The following is an 18,041-nucleotide window of genomic DNA, read 5'->3' on the forward strand; positions in this document are numbered from 1 at the left end:
TTGAGGATGTTATGTTTGAGGGTTTCATATTGAACTGTTCGTAAAGGTCATAACCAAGAAAATAATATAGAGCATTTTAATATACAATATATAGACATCATATATAATGATGTAATGAAAGTATTCTTAGTATAATGATAGTAATGATAGTATGATAGTATTCTTGTCAACAATCCACTTAGATGAAAGAGTAACTATTATATTCTCTATAAATGTATGCCTTCGATAAAACTACAAAAGGCTCCCTGTAGTGTTGAGCGAGCATGCTCGGCCAAACACCAGTTCGGCTCGAGCATCCCTATGCTCGGCACATTGCGGGTGCTTGAGTCAGTGTAATTAAATCTAATTTAGCCTCTGTTTCTATGCAGAAGAATGCTGTACAGTGAGGGAATCCCTCAGTATGAGTCCGTGGCTTAGGAGTCCCTGCTCTGACTCCATATATAGCTATGTCCATATATGGAGTCAGTGCTTGGGGACACCCAGTGTATTTAAATCTAATTTAGCCTATATTTCAGAATAGTTTCTGCCAACACTCACAACCTTCTGCATTAGAGACAAGGAACTTAACCACTCAGCTATAATAGCTGCATAGTCAACTACTTAGTAGAAGTTTCATATTTTATTTTTATTTTTAGTGACTGGCTATGCAACTATATAGTGTAGTGGCTAAATTTCTGGGCTATGATGCAGAAGCTACAAGTTCAAATCCTATTACTAACTTTTGGCTCAAAATAAATGTATAATTTCTAATATATATATATATATATATATATATATATATATATAAAATCATACTTCTGATCTATATATATTCACCACACTGGTGAATAAAGGAGTTATTTGTCCATGATCTATTGGAGTGCCGTTCATTTTCTGGACTATATATATATATATATATATATATATATATATATATATATATATATATATATATAAATTAAGTTTCACCTCTATTTCTGAAATAGTTTGTGACTTTTTAACCACTACACTATATAGCTGCATAGCCAGTCACAAAACAATAAAATATGAGACTTCTACTGTATAGATCTCAGTAGAAGTACAGTACAGTACAGTAGAAGTCTCTTTTTTTTTTTTTTTAAGTAACTGGCTATGCAGCTATTATAGCTGAGTGTTTAAGTGCATTGCCTCTAATGCAGAAGGTCATGAGTTTGAATCCTAGCAGAAACTTTTCTGAAATACAGGCTAAATTAGATTTAAATACATTGGGGCATCCCCAAGCACTGATTCCATATATGGACATAGCTATATATGGAGTCAGAGCAGGGACTCCTAAGTCGAACTAGAGTCCCGACACCCTCCCCCCTTCAGAGCAGGGACTTCCATTGTGCTCGGGTGCTCAGTAGAACACCCGAGCATCGCAAATTGTTCTACCTGAGCACTTTGGTGCTCGATCAACACTATCTCGATGTTTAATTTGGGTGAGATAATGAGTTTGATGGAGTTTCCTTGATTGGACAGACAAGGATTTATTGCATTTGAAAGGCTAAGCAGGATTCAGCTGCTTCAGACTGTGCTTTGATTTGCTGCTATAATAAAGGCAGAGAGAGCTGCTGCATTAACCATTAAAATAATGATGAATTAAAAACTATGTCCACCTTTGCAACCAATGTGTGCACTGATTTTAAATTAAAACAATAAAGATCATTTGGAAATAATCTTCTCTAAAAAGATTATTCACAGATTTAATAAAATAAAAATATCTGGAAATATGTACATTGTTATTTTAACTGTATAAACTTAAAAAAATTAAAAATAATGCTTTGCATTTTAATGTACACCTTTTTCTCTTTTTACTCACAGTACCTGTAGCACTTCTGTCTTCCCTGTTGGTGGACAGCAGCAGCTCATTACAAGATATCGTCAAGCACTTTTCAATCTCTCAGGTTGCGGATGCAGCTGAATGCAATGGTGAAGCAGGAAGCCATCAGCCTGTACTCTCCCCAGCAGGAGTGTTGTAGTGACATCATTGCGCCGGCTGGGCTGAGTAGGAGAGAGCATAGGCCAGGGATCATCCCCTTGCCAGTGCGTGCTCCTGCTGAGCTCAGCAGGTGCAATGACTGTGCTGCATTGTGCCTGCTGCTGGGGAGAGCTTGATGTGTTCCGTTCATCAGGGGAACTACAGGATCTTTGATATTGTCAGGAGAGCACTAAAAGTACAGCTCTACTATAAAGGGGAATGAAGGGGGAAGTGCTACTGTAAGGAGGCATTTAGGGGGCAGCACTAATGTAACGGGGCACTAAGGGGACAGCAATACTGTTAGGGTGCACTAAGTGGGCATATCTACTGTATTTGGGCACTAAGGGGACATTTTATTGTGTGAAGGCACTAAGGGGGAATTCTATTGTGGGAACACTAGGGGGAATAACTACTGTGTGAGAGCATTGAGAATGCATTATACTGTGTGGAGGCACTAATGGGCATCATTACTATGAAGGGGACATTCAGGGGGCATTCTATTGTGTTTGGACACTAATGGGGTACCTCTGCTGTAAAGGGGGCACTAAGGGAGCATTCTACTGTGAAGGGGGCACTAAGGTGGAATAACTAATGTGTGGAGCACTGAAGGGGTATAAATACTATGTGGGGGATCAAAGGTAGAATGAGTGTATAAAAAGACTCCAGGCAGAGTTAGAGGTGTGACAGTGCAAAAAAAAAATATAGTTCTCCCTCCTTGGGCTTTTCAAAAGTTGGAAGATATGCACTGCCTGCTGTGTGTAAGTACTGGCAGGCGAGGCCGTAATGGCTAATAGTCACAGCAGCACAGCAGCTGGACTCAGGCCTGAAATGACAGTAAACGGCCTGAGTGGCTTGGGTGGTCTTGACTAGCTACGGATGGGTAGGTTGTGGAAAAGTTGTCGTTTGGGGAGATGGTTAAAAATGTGCTATGGTGCCCATCCTTTTTTAGTAATACCCCTGGTTGGCTGCAAAACTGTTATGCCCTTTAAAAGCTGCTGATTTCAGCTGAGGTTCGGTGTCTTGACTTCTAATTTTGAGAGGGTGGGGTTATGGTCTCCAGTCTGAGCAGATACCCAACAGGCCTCTGTAGCTCTTGATGTAACTACCTGACATGATCACTACAAAAATAAGTCCAGAAAAGCCCTTGAAAAGTTGCTCAATATAGTTTGCATATTTACATAGTAAAATCTTGTTAAAATTAGAATTAAGCCTCAAATATGAATTTAGCACTTCAAAACACAAGTCAATTATTTTTTGTCTTTTAAAGTGCAAATTATCTTTCATGCACATAATTTTTCTAATTTTGATTGGAAATAACATATGTATTTTTCTTGTTAATTCCATTTCTTCAAAGATAAATATCTCAGGATAACTAATGGCTATACACATTGCCGTATTCCACATAAAGCAGAGCTTAAAAGTCTGTGAAGTCTTTAGATTTAAAGAAACCCGACCACCACTTATAATCCTATCTAAAAGTTACTTGCACATATACAGTCTTGCTCTTCTTAGTCAAAGTGCGTTCCCCTTTTCTGAATTACGGATGTAGTAGAGTTAACACTTGTGATTTATGAGACGTGTTATCTAAACTAAACTTAAGCAAACACCTTCAATTGCTTTTCAATGGCTTTTGTCTCAAGATAATGCGATGAGTTAAGAAATTTGAGTTAAGAGCTTGAGTGCTAACCCTGCTACATCTGTATATTTCAGAGTCTGAGCCCAACGGCCATGTTTTTCTTACCTCACAGTTTAAACTTATTTTGCTTAGTAAGGTTTATCTCACACTTAATGTAGTTAATTTGCTATCCTCTTTTTAACACTTCATCTTTTCTAGGTTTAAATTTCTGTACTAATCTATTTGGAGCTAATTTGTTCAACTACAGAGCTTCAAAACCTTAGCATAGACATGAATTTAAAAGACAAAATTCTAACTGCCACCACTAGAGGGAGCTTATAAGCTTAAGAGGGTTGTCCAGATTTTTTTTTTTATACTTACTTGCTCCCTGCCGCTCTGTTCTAACTCTGTGGCTCATAGGCTGTCTTCATGGCACTTTATGTCCCCATCTGTCAACTTCCACACGTATGGAGTCACGTGCGTTGTTCCAGCTAGTGACTGGCCTCAACGGTGACGTGCACCCAAATGGCATGTGATCCAGCAGTGATGCGCCGCTTGGGTTCACATAACCACTGAGGCAGGTTATTGGCTACAGATGTGGACATGGCCCTGTTTGTGCAGAAATGGACAGGTGGGGATTGGAAGTTGGATCGGAAGACAGCCTAGGAGCCACAGAGTAAGAGCAGTCAGGAAGTTGGCGTAGATCTATTCAAAGGTACTGCTGGGAAGGGTAATTTAAAAAAGATATCCAGAATAAACTCTTTAATGCATATTGTGTCACGTGATGACCAACTTTTAAAAACATCATGATTTTACAATACTGTGTCACGAGATGTCTATCTTAGATGTCAGCCACCCAGTGTCTGTGTTGAGAATTTAACTGTAAATGTTTTTGCTAGCATGTCTCAATATTGTATTCAATTTTTTTATTGAAATTGAAATCTCTAACCAAACTAACACAGATAAGGGTGGACATATCTGTAACTTTCTATCATGTCTGCTGTTTTTATTAAAAATAGCCCCATCGGTGTAACCAGACCTTTTTTACAGTAACATCAGTGTGACCCCATAATATAGCAATTTTTTTAAAGTTTAATTACATCCCAGATATGATCCCCAAAGCACCACAAGGGGCTTAAAGAAATCACTTCTATTTGATTTAACATTAGAGCACATGCAGAAATGTGGTAGGTCTCTGCCGGGACTAAAACAAGTCTACTAAGCATTTGCTAATGTTTCTGTAAATCAAATAGCACATGTAGAATCATATCGGGCCAGGCAAGAATAGAATCCAACACAGAAGAAGCATTTTTTTTAAAGGAGTTTTCTGGTTTTAGCAAATAATGGGTATTTATTGAATAATGAAAAGTTCGAAAACTTTCTAATACACTATGGGAATGAATTCTTCAAGGTGTCCTATATATTTGCTTCCTTCCTTGTTTACCTTCCATTAAATGGGTTATGCCAATTTTTCAAGTTATTGTATCCCCTATCCACAGGATAACTAAATGATCAGGGGGGTCTGATTGCTGGTACCCCACTGATTTCATTACTCTATCCTGATGGAGATGCATGCCAAGCGTGAGCCCTGCCACTCCATCCATTCTCTATGAGTAGCCAAGCACCATACTCTTATTTCAGTGGTCGGAGCCCCACGGATTGGTTAATTATTCTCTATGCTGTGGATAATTACGCTTACTAGAGAAGGAAGGGAGAGCGCATCATATGGAGGATCTCCAGATAGAAAGAACTCAGTGGAAAGCTTCTCACTTGATGACATTGCATGCAGGGTGCAACAGCCTGCAATGAACTATATAAGTGGATAGATCGAGATGCAGCCATTCGCTTCCTCCAGATTTCATGTAGCACCGGATCAAAGTGCCCTAGAGGAAAAGAAGTTTGGGAGTGTAGCAGTGGTGCAACCAAGGTAAACGGTCAGGCTTTCACTGGTTTAGCAGCAAATACTTTATTCAAAGTTGTCCTGGCAACGCATTTCAGGGCCAAATGGGCTCCTTTGTCAGGAAATAACAACCGTTGTTACTGCCTAACAAAAGGGTCTGTTTGGGCCAGAAACGCATTGCCAGGACAACCTTAAATAAAGTATTTGCTGCTAAACCAGTAAAAGCCTAACCGTTTACCTTGGTTGTGCCGATGCTGCACCCCTGAGGTTATAACTTAAAAACTTGGCACAACTCCTTTTATTTGGGTGTTTTTTTAATAAAATGACTGATAACAGCTGATTGATTGATGTGAATAGCGATATACCATATCATGTTCTCTCTCTCTCTCTCTCTCAGCTCCACAAACAAAAAAGTTTGCAAATTTTGTTTCAGTCCTGATTACTAATGATTTCCTCTGCAATTAAAAATATAAATGACAGGCGTGATTACAGCTGCTGAGAAATGTGCACATATTTCTGCGCTAATTAACTGATGTTAAAATCTTTTTTTTTCTGCTTCTAGGTGTAAGTGGCATTGAAGTTGTCATTCAGCACGGCCTGGCCACACCCGAGGGCCTGGCGATAGACTGGATAGCCGGGAGCATGTATTGGATAGATAGCAATTTGGATCAAATTGAGGTTGCTAAATTGGATGGCAAAATGAGGTCGACACTGATAGCTGGTGGAATGGAACACCCCAGAGCCATCGCTTTGGATCCCAGATATGGGTAAATCAATAGGACTAGCCTTTTTGACTGCATTTATTTAGCAATATTATTGCGTGCATATACTTAAAGGGGTTGTCCACTTTATTTGAGAAGAAGGCCATGGTTGGGCGAGTGCTGCCTTCCCTTCATTGTTTACCTGCAGCGGTGAGCAGTGTCATTACACCTAAGCCGAGGGGTTGTCCAGGATTTTTTTTTTTATCTACCTTTACGCACAGCTCTACCTATGAGCAGATCTATACTGACCAGCTCCTTGTACTACCTGCTACTTACCTTTCTGGCTCTGTGGCTCCCGAGCTGTCTTCACTGGACTTACAGTCCCCAACTATCTACTTGTCATACTCACCCTAGGCTTGGTTCACATCACCATTTAGCTTTCCATTTTTCTGATCTATCAGAAGAACAGCAAACAACAAAAAAAAACAAAAAACTGATCCTTTATTTTAACCCTCTAAGGACCCTGAGATTTTCCTTTTTTGTGTTTTTTCGTTTTTGACTCCCCGCCTTCCCATAGTCCTAACCTTTTTATTTTTATATTCACATAGCCGTATGAGGGCTTATTTTTTGTGGGCTAAGTTTTACTTTATAATGGCACTATTTACGGTTGCATAGCATGTAGTAGGAAGCGGGGGAAAAAAATCCAAATGGGGTAGAATTGGGAAAAAACACAACTCTAATAAAGGATTTTATTTTTTACACTGTATACTATGTGGTAAAATTGACCTCTTATCTTCATTCTCCAGATCAGTATGATTACAACGATACCACAGTTGTATAATTTTTACTGCCTTTTAATACTCAAAAGAAAAATATAACCATAGTCTGACCCCTATAACTTTTTGGTAGTTATGTGTACAGGGCTGTGTGAGGGCTAATTTTTTATGGGACGATCTGTACGTTTCAGTGATACTAATTTGAAGTATGTGCGACTTTTTGATAACTTTTATAAAAAAAATATTGGGTATTTGAAGTGACAAAAAATGGCGAATTGGCTGTTTGAATTTTTTTCCCGTTACGCTATTTACCGTATGCCATTAATATTGTTATATTTAAAATATATGGGCATTTTCGCACACGACAATGCCCATGATATATATATTTTTTTTATTGGTTACGTTTTTTTATTTTAAGGAAAGGGGGGTGTTTTGAATATATTTTTTTTTCTTTATATTTGTAAAAACTTTTCTTATTTATTTTTTTTTACTTTAAGTCACCTTGGGTGACAATAACTGGCAGTCGTTAGATTGACCATTGTGTTCATTGATGTATAGCCTCATGGCTGATCTCATAAGTGTGCTGCGGGTCTCTGCTATTTAAAATACCAGAAACCCGACGGCTATGGCGTCCGCTGCACGTGCAAGCGTGCTCCATATTTAAAGACCGGACTTGTTTAAAGAGGTCCTCAAGAGGTTAAGCTTCCGTTATGCATACATTTTGCATATTTTTCATCTGTTTTAGCCATTTTCATCCGAGATACGTTACTTTAGATAAAAAAAAGTTGTACAGAAAGTATTTTTTTTCTATCTAAAATAATAGCTCTTCGACAGAAATGGCTAAAACTGATGCAAAATGTGCATAACTGAGAATAACGGATGCTTAAAATACAGGATCTGTTTTTTTTTGTTTGCTTGTTTTGGTTTTTTTTCGATTTTGTTTTCTGCTCTTCTGATGGATCAGAACGTAAAATGAAATGGTTATGTGAACCCGACCTTACTGATTGCCTTCCGATTCTCATCCAACCCCATTCCTGCTGTTGTCTGCTTTCTGGTCCCTTTTAGCACACATTTCAGCCAATCACTAGACACAATGGTGACCTACTTTCCTTTCTTTGTTGAGAAGGTCCAAGAGCAGAGACTGACAGGGAACTGGGTAACATGGGCATGGGAACAACAACGGTCATTGAGCAAAATATGACTTTTTAAAGATATTTTTACAGAATTCTAAGCCTTAAAATAATATTGGACATCCCCTTTAATTAGCACCCGCTTAAAAGGGAATTTGTCACCGAGAGATTCACTGATAGAGCAGACACAATGCCTAGCTCAGCCGAATGTAATGATACCTTTCACTTAGCGATCTGTTACTTCATTCTGGAGGGAAAGTACTGTTAATCCATATGCAAATGGAGAGTTATGTGCACCAAGGGTGGGCCCAAGCCAGTGGTGCACTCTTGCTCCTCTTGCTTCCACTGCCAGCCCCTTTCTCTCCTTCTTGATCGACAAGGCCAGATTCCTGCATAGTCATTTCACCTGGCATTCAAGAAGAAAAGGAAGGGTCTGGCAGAGGAAACAAAAGAAGAAAGGGTGCACAGAGTGGCTTGAGTCCACTCTTAGTTCACTTAAATTCTCATTTGCATATGGATTAAAAGTACTTTTTCTCCAAAACGAAGCAAGTGAAAAACATCTTTACATTCTGCTGAGCTAGCCCTACAAGACTTTTTACCTGGCAAACAGTAAATTTCCCTGTAACACTTTCTATTTAATATATTTTTTATCAATAGCAGAGAGTGTATAATAATTGTTATTTAGGCAATTTCCTGCTATATTATTGTACCATGTAGGTCCCACACTTTAGTCTTTATCTTGTCACCTCCATAGGAAACACTCTATCTCTGGATTTCAACTTAAAATTAATTGCACATAAAAAGCTATTCATGTTTAGAACATAAATGATTCAGTTCAGATGCAGCGGAGAGATGTGGCTGAAATCAGCAGCAGATGCCATAACAAGAGATCCTTATTGTTGCTTAATTTTCCTAATTCCTATGCTGGCCCTGGGTTCTAATAATACTCCAGTTTTTTTTCCAGCTGAGGTCATCAGCATCATCTTACTGCTTTATAAGGAACAGGAGTTATTACATCTCCTCATTCTAGCTGACATTTACATTAAGTGGTACTTGACCTTTTCAGTCTAACATTTTAGATATTCCCTGTTTGAAGAAAATCATTTTGATAATGCTGCTCAATGGCTCCGTTGATTTTAATGGAACTTTAGTTTGCTTTACGGAAGTTGAATTTATCACTATTGTGAGTAGAGGCTTGGCGAGACAGATTGCAATGTTGTGTGTTTATTAATTACATCTTGTTCTTCGTGCACTCTGTTGTAACCGGAGACTAGTGTTGACCATGAATATTCGAATCGCGAATTTTAATCGCAAATATCGCCACTTAGAGAATTTGTGAATGTTTAGAATATAGTGCTATATATTCGTATTTGCGAATAGTGTTGAATATTCTAATCGCAAATTTATTGCGAATTTATCGCGAATATATTACATTGCAATCAAGTAAACAATAACTGGAGATCACGAATTTGAGAATTTATGGTGAATATTCGGCCAGAAATTCGCGAAATATTGCAAATTTGAATATTGACTATGCTGCTGATCCCTACTGGAGACTAAGTTAGAACCATATAATAATATTATAAAGAGGTTGCTTAATTGCAACCCCCCCCCCAAAATAAAAAGCCCCACTCTTGTTGTAGCTCAGTCCCATTTAAGAGCATTTGACTAAGCTGATTGACCATAGTTTCACTCTAGTCCATAGGTTGTGTTACATATTGCATCTCATCATCATTCAAGTGCACTTGGCTAAGACCATTGACCCTACCCCCCCCCCCCCCCCCCGGCCCATAGGCTGTGTTTGGCATTGCAGCTCAGCCCCATTCAAGTAAATTTGACGAAGCCTTATTGACCTTAGCTAAACTGTGGTCCATATGCTGTGATTGGTATCGGTATTGAATTTGGCTTAGCTCATAGACCCTGGTACTACTCTTGTTTATAGGTTATGTTTGTGTCATTCAGTTTATTTGCTAGTTGACTTGATTTAAAAGAAAAAAAAGTGAAACACCTTTGAAGCCTTATTTGAACATTCTTCACCATATTGTGTTTACCGATCCTTTGTAGACCTATACATCTCCATGGTAACAGACAACAAACAAATCCCATGTAGTCTAATAAGGCAGTGTCTTGTATCTGTCACCTACATTTGCTGAGGTGGTAGGGCAGTCTGTAGAAGGTGACAGATGTCCGCAGGATTAAAAAAAATAGTTTTCTTTTGGCACTCGCAGAAAAATATTCCAGTTAAAACCAAAATTTAATTGTATATCTATTAAAAACTTTAAAAAGCAGGTGTAGTGTGCGTTCCCATATATCTCTTACTATCTGGCACAGTCAGGTACATCATATACCAAAATTTATGAATTATTTAAACAAGTTCAATTTACAATTGACCTATCACTATCGTTCTAAGGAAATTTAACATTAAAGGGGTTATCCGACTCCTAAAATGCGCCCCCATATGCCCGGGCCCCTCACACACAATGTACTTACTGGCATCCCCCCCCACTGACGCCGGATGTTTTCATCCGCGCAACGGGGAGATGCAGCGGTGGCCGTACGGGCTTCAGAAGCGACTCAGGTGCCGGGTAGAGAGGTAACTACATTGTTTGTGAGGGACCCGGGCATATGGGGGTGGGGAATTTCAGGGGCCGGATAACCCCTTTGATTTAACATTGAAAGGAGATTCTATCAATAAAAGTGTTATTGTCAAATATGTACAGAAAATAATACAATTATAATAATTATTCATTTTGAAGGGTCACCACCCCACCATCTGGTACTAACTATCTCCAGCCCCCTAAAAAAAAAATTGGGTTTAGAACTAAAACCAGATGGTGGGGTGGTGAACCTGCACAATGTATTAACGGCAAAGAAGTGGAGTAGATTAGATAGATATGCAGTGAACCCCCAAAGAGCCGGTGCAGAGCATGAGAGTGGCAGTGGCTCTGATGAGATGTTATTCTCCCTCAGGCCATTGATCCCTGGGGATCGGTGAAGTATAAAGGTGATTTGAAGAATCAGGCTACAAGAAAACATTTACAAGTTTCTCTTTACTTAGCGGCAAATATAACTTGTGGTACATCCAGCAGTATTAAATAGAAAGCCCAGTTTCTGGCCCCAGAAGAGGAAGTATGGAGGCAGGTTGGATGGCAATTGGCCCAAGCAGGCACTTCTATATATAACTGCCCACTGTGATACAAACTTGATGTTAGTCTGGCCTAGTGGTTGTTTAGGTGATGGGTGTCTTTAAAGCAGTGTCTGTAAAGCTGTCAATTCACTGTCCTCTCTGCTGTCTTGTGACACGGATGCTTTTTTGAAGGAGTGCTATGGATCTTTATGATCTGTCTGGAGTGTTGGTCTCACAGAAGAATTAGCTACTGTTCCTAGGAGTAGGAGCTCTGACATGTGCTTCCTCTACCTTCATTACCTCTCAGGAACTTCCCCTCCTGAGAGTAAGTAGGACCGGCCCACTCCTACCAAGGGGAGGAACACGGTGATTAGACCTGTTTCTGCCAAACATTGGCAACCTTTACCTCCTCTGCTGGAATAAACAGCCAATACATGAAAATACATAACAATACATAATAAAACAGAACACTTGCAGATAGCCCCAGGTCTGGGATAAATAGATAGATAAGATAGATAAGATAGATACGATAGACAAGATAGATAGATAGATAGATAGATACGATAGACAAGATAGATAGATAGATAGATTAAAATTGCATCCCTTTGCACAAATTTAGGAGCATTTAGTAAAATGGTTGCTTGTTCTGGCATCTGGCCACGCACAATATATTATGTTCAGAACCTGAGGCTGGAGTATACGCATATTATAATAAATATTAAAGGTCCATTGATACAAACATGATATATTGTATTTGCTCGGAGAACATCAGCTTCTGGTATTTCTGACACATATCATTTTAGTTCCATTTACTATACATCCCAGCTTACAGACACAAGAGGAAATATATTCCTGCTGCAGGAGCTTGTCCTAATAAGAATGCTGCATAATGCTGTGCGCTGTGTACCTCGAATATATCACAAGTAATGGGATTTATCTGCTGAGGGCAAAAGGAGCGTCAACTACTGTCCCTACCAGATACAGTTTATATGTTCAGAAAGGACTTGGTTGTCTTTAGTAGTGTTGATCACGAATATTCAAATCGCAAATTTTTATCACGAATATTGGCACTTCGAGAATTTGTGAAGATCTAGAATATAGTGCTATATCTTCGTAATCGCGAATATTCTAGATTTTTTTCATCAGTACCCATGATCCCTCACTGCTTCTTTCTTGTGAGCCAATAAAAAGGCTGCAATATCTTTGACTTTAGGAGTAGTGTTGATTTGCAAATTTTCGTATCACAAATTTTCCAATTGCCGATTTTCGCAATCAAGAAAATAATGAGTTGAGATCACAAATTTGCGAATATATGATGAATATTCACCAAAATATTCACAAAATATTGCAAATTCGAATATTGCCCCTGCCGCTCATCACTGGTCTCTAGTAACACTCACGCTTCCCTCTTTTGATTTCAGAATACTGTTTTGGACGGACTGGGATGCCACTTTTCCACGTATCGAGTCAGCGTCAATGAGCGGAGCTGGAAGAAAAATTATTTACAAAGATATGGAAAGTGGCGCGTGGCCCAATGGTCTCACCGTAGATCATTTTGAAACAAGGATTGTTTGGACAGATGCCAGGTATAAGCTTCTCTAGGAATACAATAGTGGTCAATGTATGTGAAACCGGAGCAAATAAGATAGATGGGCTTGTTACCAGTTAGACTTCCCAATTTTAAGATCAAGTGAAGGATGCAAATTTAAAGGAGTTGCACAGGATTAGAACACATGGCTGTTTTCTTCCAAAAACGGTGCCACACTCGAACATGGGTTGTGTTTGGTAATGCAGATCAGTTTCATTGAAATAAATAGGGTGCAATTGTAATACCACTGTAGTACAGATAAGGAGCCATTTTTGGAAGAACGCAGCCATATGTTCTAATCCTGGACAGCCGCTGTAAACAAAAAAAGTCTGCACAGTACACTGCTATTGTTATTCTGCAAAACAGTGCCACTTCTGTCCATGTGTGGGATTGCAGATTAGCCTCAATCAGGTGAATAGGACTGAGTTGCACTGAACTTGACCAAGACTATATACAACAATGGCACTGTTTCTGGACAAAAATAAACCTCTCTACTAATCCTGACAACTACCTTAATGAAAAGTGCTGGCTCATGCTGGAATAAAAGGAAACAAGCACATTAAATATGGTGTCTGAGCTGGGGGATATATGTTGTAGAGCAGGAGGAGCTGAGCTGATTTATACATATTGGGACATCGACACAATTCTAACATTTTTGGCTCTCTACACCACCACAATGGATTTGAAATAAAACAAACAAGATGTGCTTTAACTGCAGACTGTCAGCTTTAATTTGAGGGTATTTACATCCAAATCAGGTGAACGGTGTAGGAATTACAACAGTTTGCATATGTGCCTCCCACTTGTTAAGGAACCAAAAGTTATGGGACAGAATAATAATCATAAATCAAACTTTTACTTTTTAATACTTGGTTGCAAATCCTTTGCAGTCAATTACAGACTGAAGTCTGGAATGCATAGACATCACCAGACGCTGGGTTTCATCCCTGGTGATGCTCTGCCAGGCCTCTACTACAACTGTCTTCAGTTCCTGCTTGTTCTTGGGGCATTTTCCCTTCAGTTTTGTCTTCAGCAAGTGAAATGCATGCTCAATCGGATTCAGGTCAGGTGATTGACTTGGCCATTGCATAACATTCCACTTCTTTCCCTTAAAAAAAACTCTTTGGTTGCTTTTGCAGTATGCGTTGGGTCATTGTCCATCTGCACTGTGAAGCTCCGTCCAATGAGTTCTGAAGCATTTGGCTGAATATGAGCAGATAATATTGCCTGAAACACTTCAGAATTTATCCTGCTGCTTTTGTCAGCAGTCACATCATCAATAAATACAAGAGAACCAGTTCCATTGGCAGCCATACATGCCCACGCCATGTCACTACCACCAGTTCATTTCCTTCTCCATACTCTTCTCTTCCCATCCCTATGGTACAAGTTGATCTTGGTCCCATCTATGCATAGGATGTTGTTACAGAACTGTGAAGGCTTTTTTAGATGTCATTTGGCAAACTCTAATCTGGCCATACTGTTTTTTGAGGCTCACCAATGGTTTACATCTTGTGGTGAACCCTCTGTATTCACTCTGGTGAAGTCTTCTCTTGATTGTTGACTTTTACACACATACACCTACCTCCTGGAGAGTGTTCTTGATCTGGCCAACTGTTGTGAAGGGTGTTTTCTTCACCAGGGAAAGAATTCTTCGGTCATCCACCACAGTTGTTTTCCGTGGTCTTCTGGGTCTTTGTTGTTGATGAGCTCACTGATGTGTTCCTTCTTTTTAAGAATGGTCCAAACAGTTGTTTTGGCCACGCCTAATGTTTTTGCTATCTCTCTGATGGGTTTGTTTTGTTTTTTTAGCCTAATGATGGCTTGCTTCACTGATAGTGACAGCTCTTTGGATCTCATCTTGAGAGTTGACAGCAACAGATTCCAAATGCAAATAGCACACTCGAAATTAACTTTGGACCTTTTATCTGCTCATTGTAATTGGGATAATGAGGGAATAACACACACCTGGCCATGGAACAGCTGAGAAGCCAATTGTCCCATTACTTTTGGTCCCTTAACAAGTGGGAGGCACATATGCAAACTGTTGTAATTCCTACACTGTTCACCTGATTTGGATGTAAATACCCTCAAATTAAAGCTGAAAGTCTGCAGGTAAAGCCAGGAGGCGGTCATATCAGTGACTGACCGCCCTCCCTTTATGACTGGGTATGCAGAGATACCTGTCAATCACTGATAGGATCGCCTCCTGGACTTCAAAGTTTAGAATGAGCAGAGAGTTAAATGAAGGAAATACAAGTTATACAAAATCTTTTCCTATAAAACTATATATTAATAAGCTCTGCTCCTCCTGCTCTATAGCATGCTGCAAATTACACTGCATTTTCCTGGTGACAGGTTCCCTTTAACTCCTTAAGGACACAGCCTTATTTCACCTTAAGGACCAGGCCATTTTTTGCAAATCTGACCAGTGTCAGTTTAAGTGGTGATAACTTTAAAACGCTTTTACTTGTCCAGGCCATTCTGAGATTTTTTCGTCACATATTGTACTTTATGACACTGGTAAAATGGAGTAAAAAAAAAATTTTTTTATTTATTTAAAAAAATACCAAATTTCCCAAACATTTGTAAAAAATTGCAAATTTCCAAGTTTCAATTTCTCTACTTCTATAATATATAGTAATACCTACAAAAATAGTTATTACTTTACATTCGCCATATGTCTACTTCATGTTAGGATCATTTTGGGAATGACATTTTATTCTTGGGTGACGTTGCAAGGCTTAGAAGTTTAGAAATAAATCTTGAAATTTCTCAGAGATTTTCAAAAACCAACTTTTTAAGGACCAGTTCAGGTCTGAAGTCACTTTGTGAGGCTTATATAATAGAAACCACCCAAAAATGACCCCATTCTAGAAACTACACCCCAATACAAGGTATTCAAAACAAACGTTGTTAACCCTTTAGATGTTCCACAAGAATTAATGGAAAATAGAGATACAATTTCAAAATTTCACTTTTTTGGCAGATTTTCCATTTTAATATTTTTTTCCAGTTACAAAGCAAGGGTTAACAGCCAAACAAAACTCAATATTTATGTCCCTGATTGTGTAGTTTACAGAAACACTCCATATGTGGTCGTAAACTGCTGTACGGGCACACAGCAGGGCGCAGAAGGAAAGGAATGCCATACAGTTTTTGGAAGGCAGATTTTGCTGGACTGTTTTTTTTTACACCATGTCCCATTTGAAGCCACCCTGATGCACCCCTGGAGTAGAAACTCCAAAAAAGTGACCCCATTTTAGAAACTACGAGATAGGGTGGAAGTTTTCTTTGTACTAGTTTAGGGTACATATGATTTTTGGTTGCTCTATATTACACTTTTTGTGAGGCAAGGTAACAAAAAATAGCTGTTTTGGCACCGATGTTTTATTTTTTTTTGCTATTTACAACCTTCATCTGACAGGTTAGATCATGTGGTATTTTTATAGAACAGGTTGTCACGGACGCAGCGATACCTAATATGTATACAATTTTTTTACACAATGATTTCATTTTTGAAACAAAAAAAATCATGTTTTAGTGTTTCCATAGTCTGAGAGCCATAGTTTTTGCAGTTTTTGGGCGATTATCTTGGGTAGGGTATGATTTTTGCAGGAGGAGATGACGGTTTGATTGGCACTATTTTGGGGTGCGTATGACTTTTTGATCGCTTGCTATTACACTTATTGGGATGTAAGGTGACAAAAAATGGCTTTTTTTTACACCGTTTTTTTTTTTTTACGGTGTTCACCTGAGGGGTTAGTTCATGTGATATTTTTATAGAGCAGGTTATTACGGATGGGGCGATACCTAATATGTATACTTTTTTTTATTTATGTAAGTTTTACACAATAATATCATTTTTCAAACAAGAAATATATCATGTTTTAGTGTCTCCATAGTATGAGAGCCGTAGTTTTTTCAGTTTTTCGGAGATTATCTTAGGTAGGGTCTCATTTTTGGCGGGATGAGATGATGGTTTGATTGGCACTATTTTGGAGTGCATATCACTTTTTGATCACTTGCTATTACACTTTTTGTGATGTAAGATGACAAAGAAATGGCTTTACTTAAGTTTTACACAATAACAGCTTTTTTAAAACAAAAAAATGATGTTTTAGTGTCTCCATATTCTGAGCCGTAGGTTTTTTTTTTTGTACGATTGTCTTAGGTAGGGTCTCATTTTTTGCGGGATGAGGTAACGGTTAGATTGGTACTATTTTGGTGGGCATACGCCTTTTTGATTGCTTACTGTTGTACTTTTTGTTATGTAAGGTGACAAAAAAATTGTTTATTTAGCACAGTTTTTCTTTTTTACGGTGTTAATCTGAGGGGTTAGGTCATGTGATATGTTTATAGAGCCAGTCGATACGGACACGACGATACCTAATATGTCTACTTTTTTTATTTTCCTAATTTTTACCAATTTTTTTTTACTTTATTTCAGGAAAATTGCGTTTTTGTTTATTTTTACTTGAAACTTTTACTTTTTTGGGGGAGAAAGCTTTATTTTTTCAATTTTTTTTTACTTTAATTTTTGTCCCACTTTGGGACTTCAACTTTTGGGGGTCTAATCTCTTTTACCATGCATTCCAATACTTCTGTATTGGAATGCATTGGCTGTATGAGTAATACTGTGTGTATTACTCATACAGCTTCCGGCCTGTGAGATTCAGGGGGCTGGATCTCACAGGTTCGTCAACGGAAGGCAGCGCAGATGCCTAAGGAAGGAATTGAACTGCCTTCCATGCCATCGTGTCCCCCCTACAGCCGCATGGGGACCCGATGGCACCGCCGCCAGCCGGATAAGGTAAAACCGCAAACCGCAGGTCTGAATTGACCTGCGGTTTACGGCGATCGCCGACACTGGGGTTCACGGGACCCCCCCCTCGCATTTATCCAAGGTGCCTGCTCAATGATTTGAGCAGGCACCGGGTTCCGATCACCGCCCGCAGAGCGGCGGTGATCGGAAATACACAGGGCGTACAGGTATGCCCTGTGTCCTTAAGAACCAGGACATAAGGGCGTACCTGTACGCCCTGTGTCCGGAAGAGGTTAAAGAACACTTGTCAGCAGAATCAACACCATTAAACCATACATGCTACCTGGCGGGGTTGACTCTGCTATTTACACCTGCCTTGCAGGGGTTCACCTAGCCTTTTTTGCTGCCTGAGATGAAAATTTAATTTGTCTTCCCGCCCCCATGCCAAATTCTGTACCTAA

General features: G+C 39.1%; 1 protein-coding gene across 1 annotated transcript in view; it reads left to right on the forward strand.

Moving 5' to 3' along the window:
- Window positions 1-18,041, forward strand: part of LRP1B (LDL receptor related protein 1B) — a 1,344,280-nt gene that overhangs the window by 742,083 nt on the left and 584,156 nt on the right. The window contains exons 26-27 of the mRNA XM_040441523.1: window positions 6,056-6,260; window positions 12,649-12,813. Coding sequence (XP_040297457.1) covers window positions 6,056-6,260; window positions 12,649-12,813 — 370 coding nt within the window. The remainder of the gene's footprint in view (window positions 1-6,055; window positions 6,261-12,648; window positions 12,814-18,041) is intronic.

This window comes from Bufo bufo, chromosome 7 (genome assembly GCF_905171765.1).
Source record: "Bufo bufo chromosome 7, aBufBuf1.1, whole genome shotgun sequence".
NCBI lineage: Eukaryota > Metazoa > Chordata > Amphibia > Anura > Bufonidae > Bufo > Bufo bufo.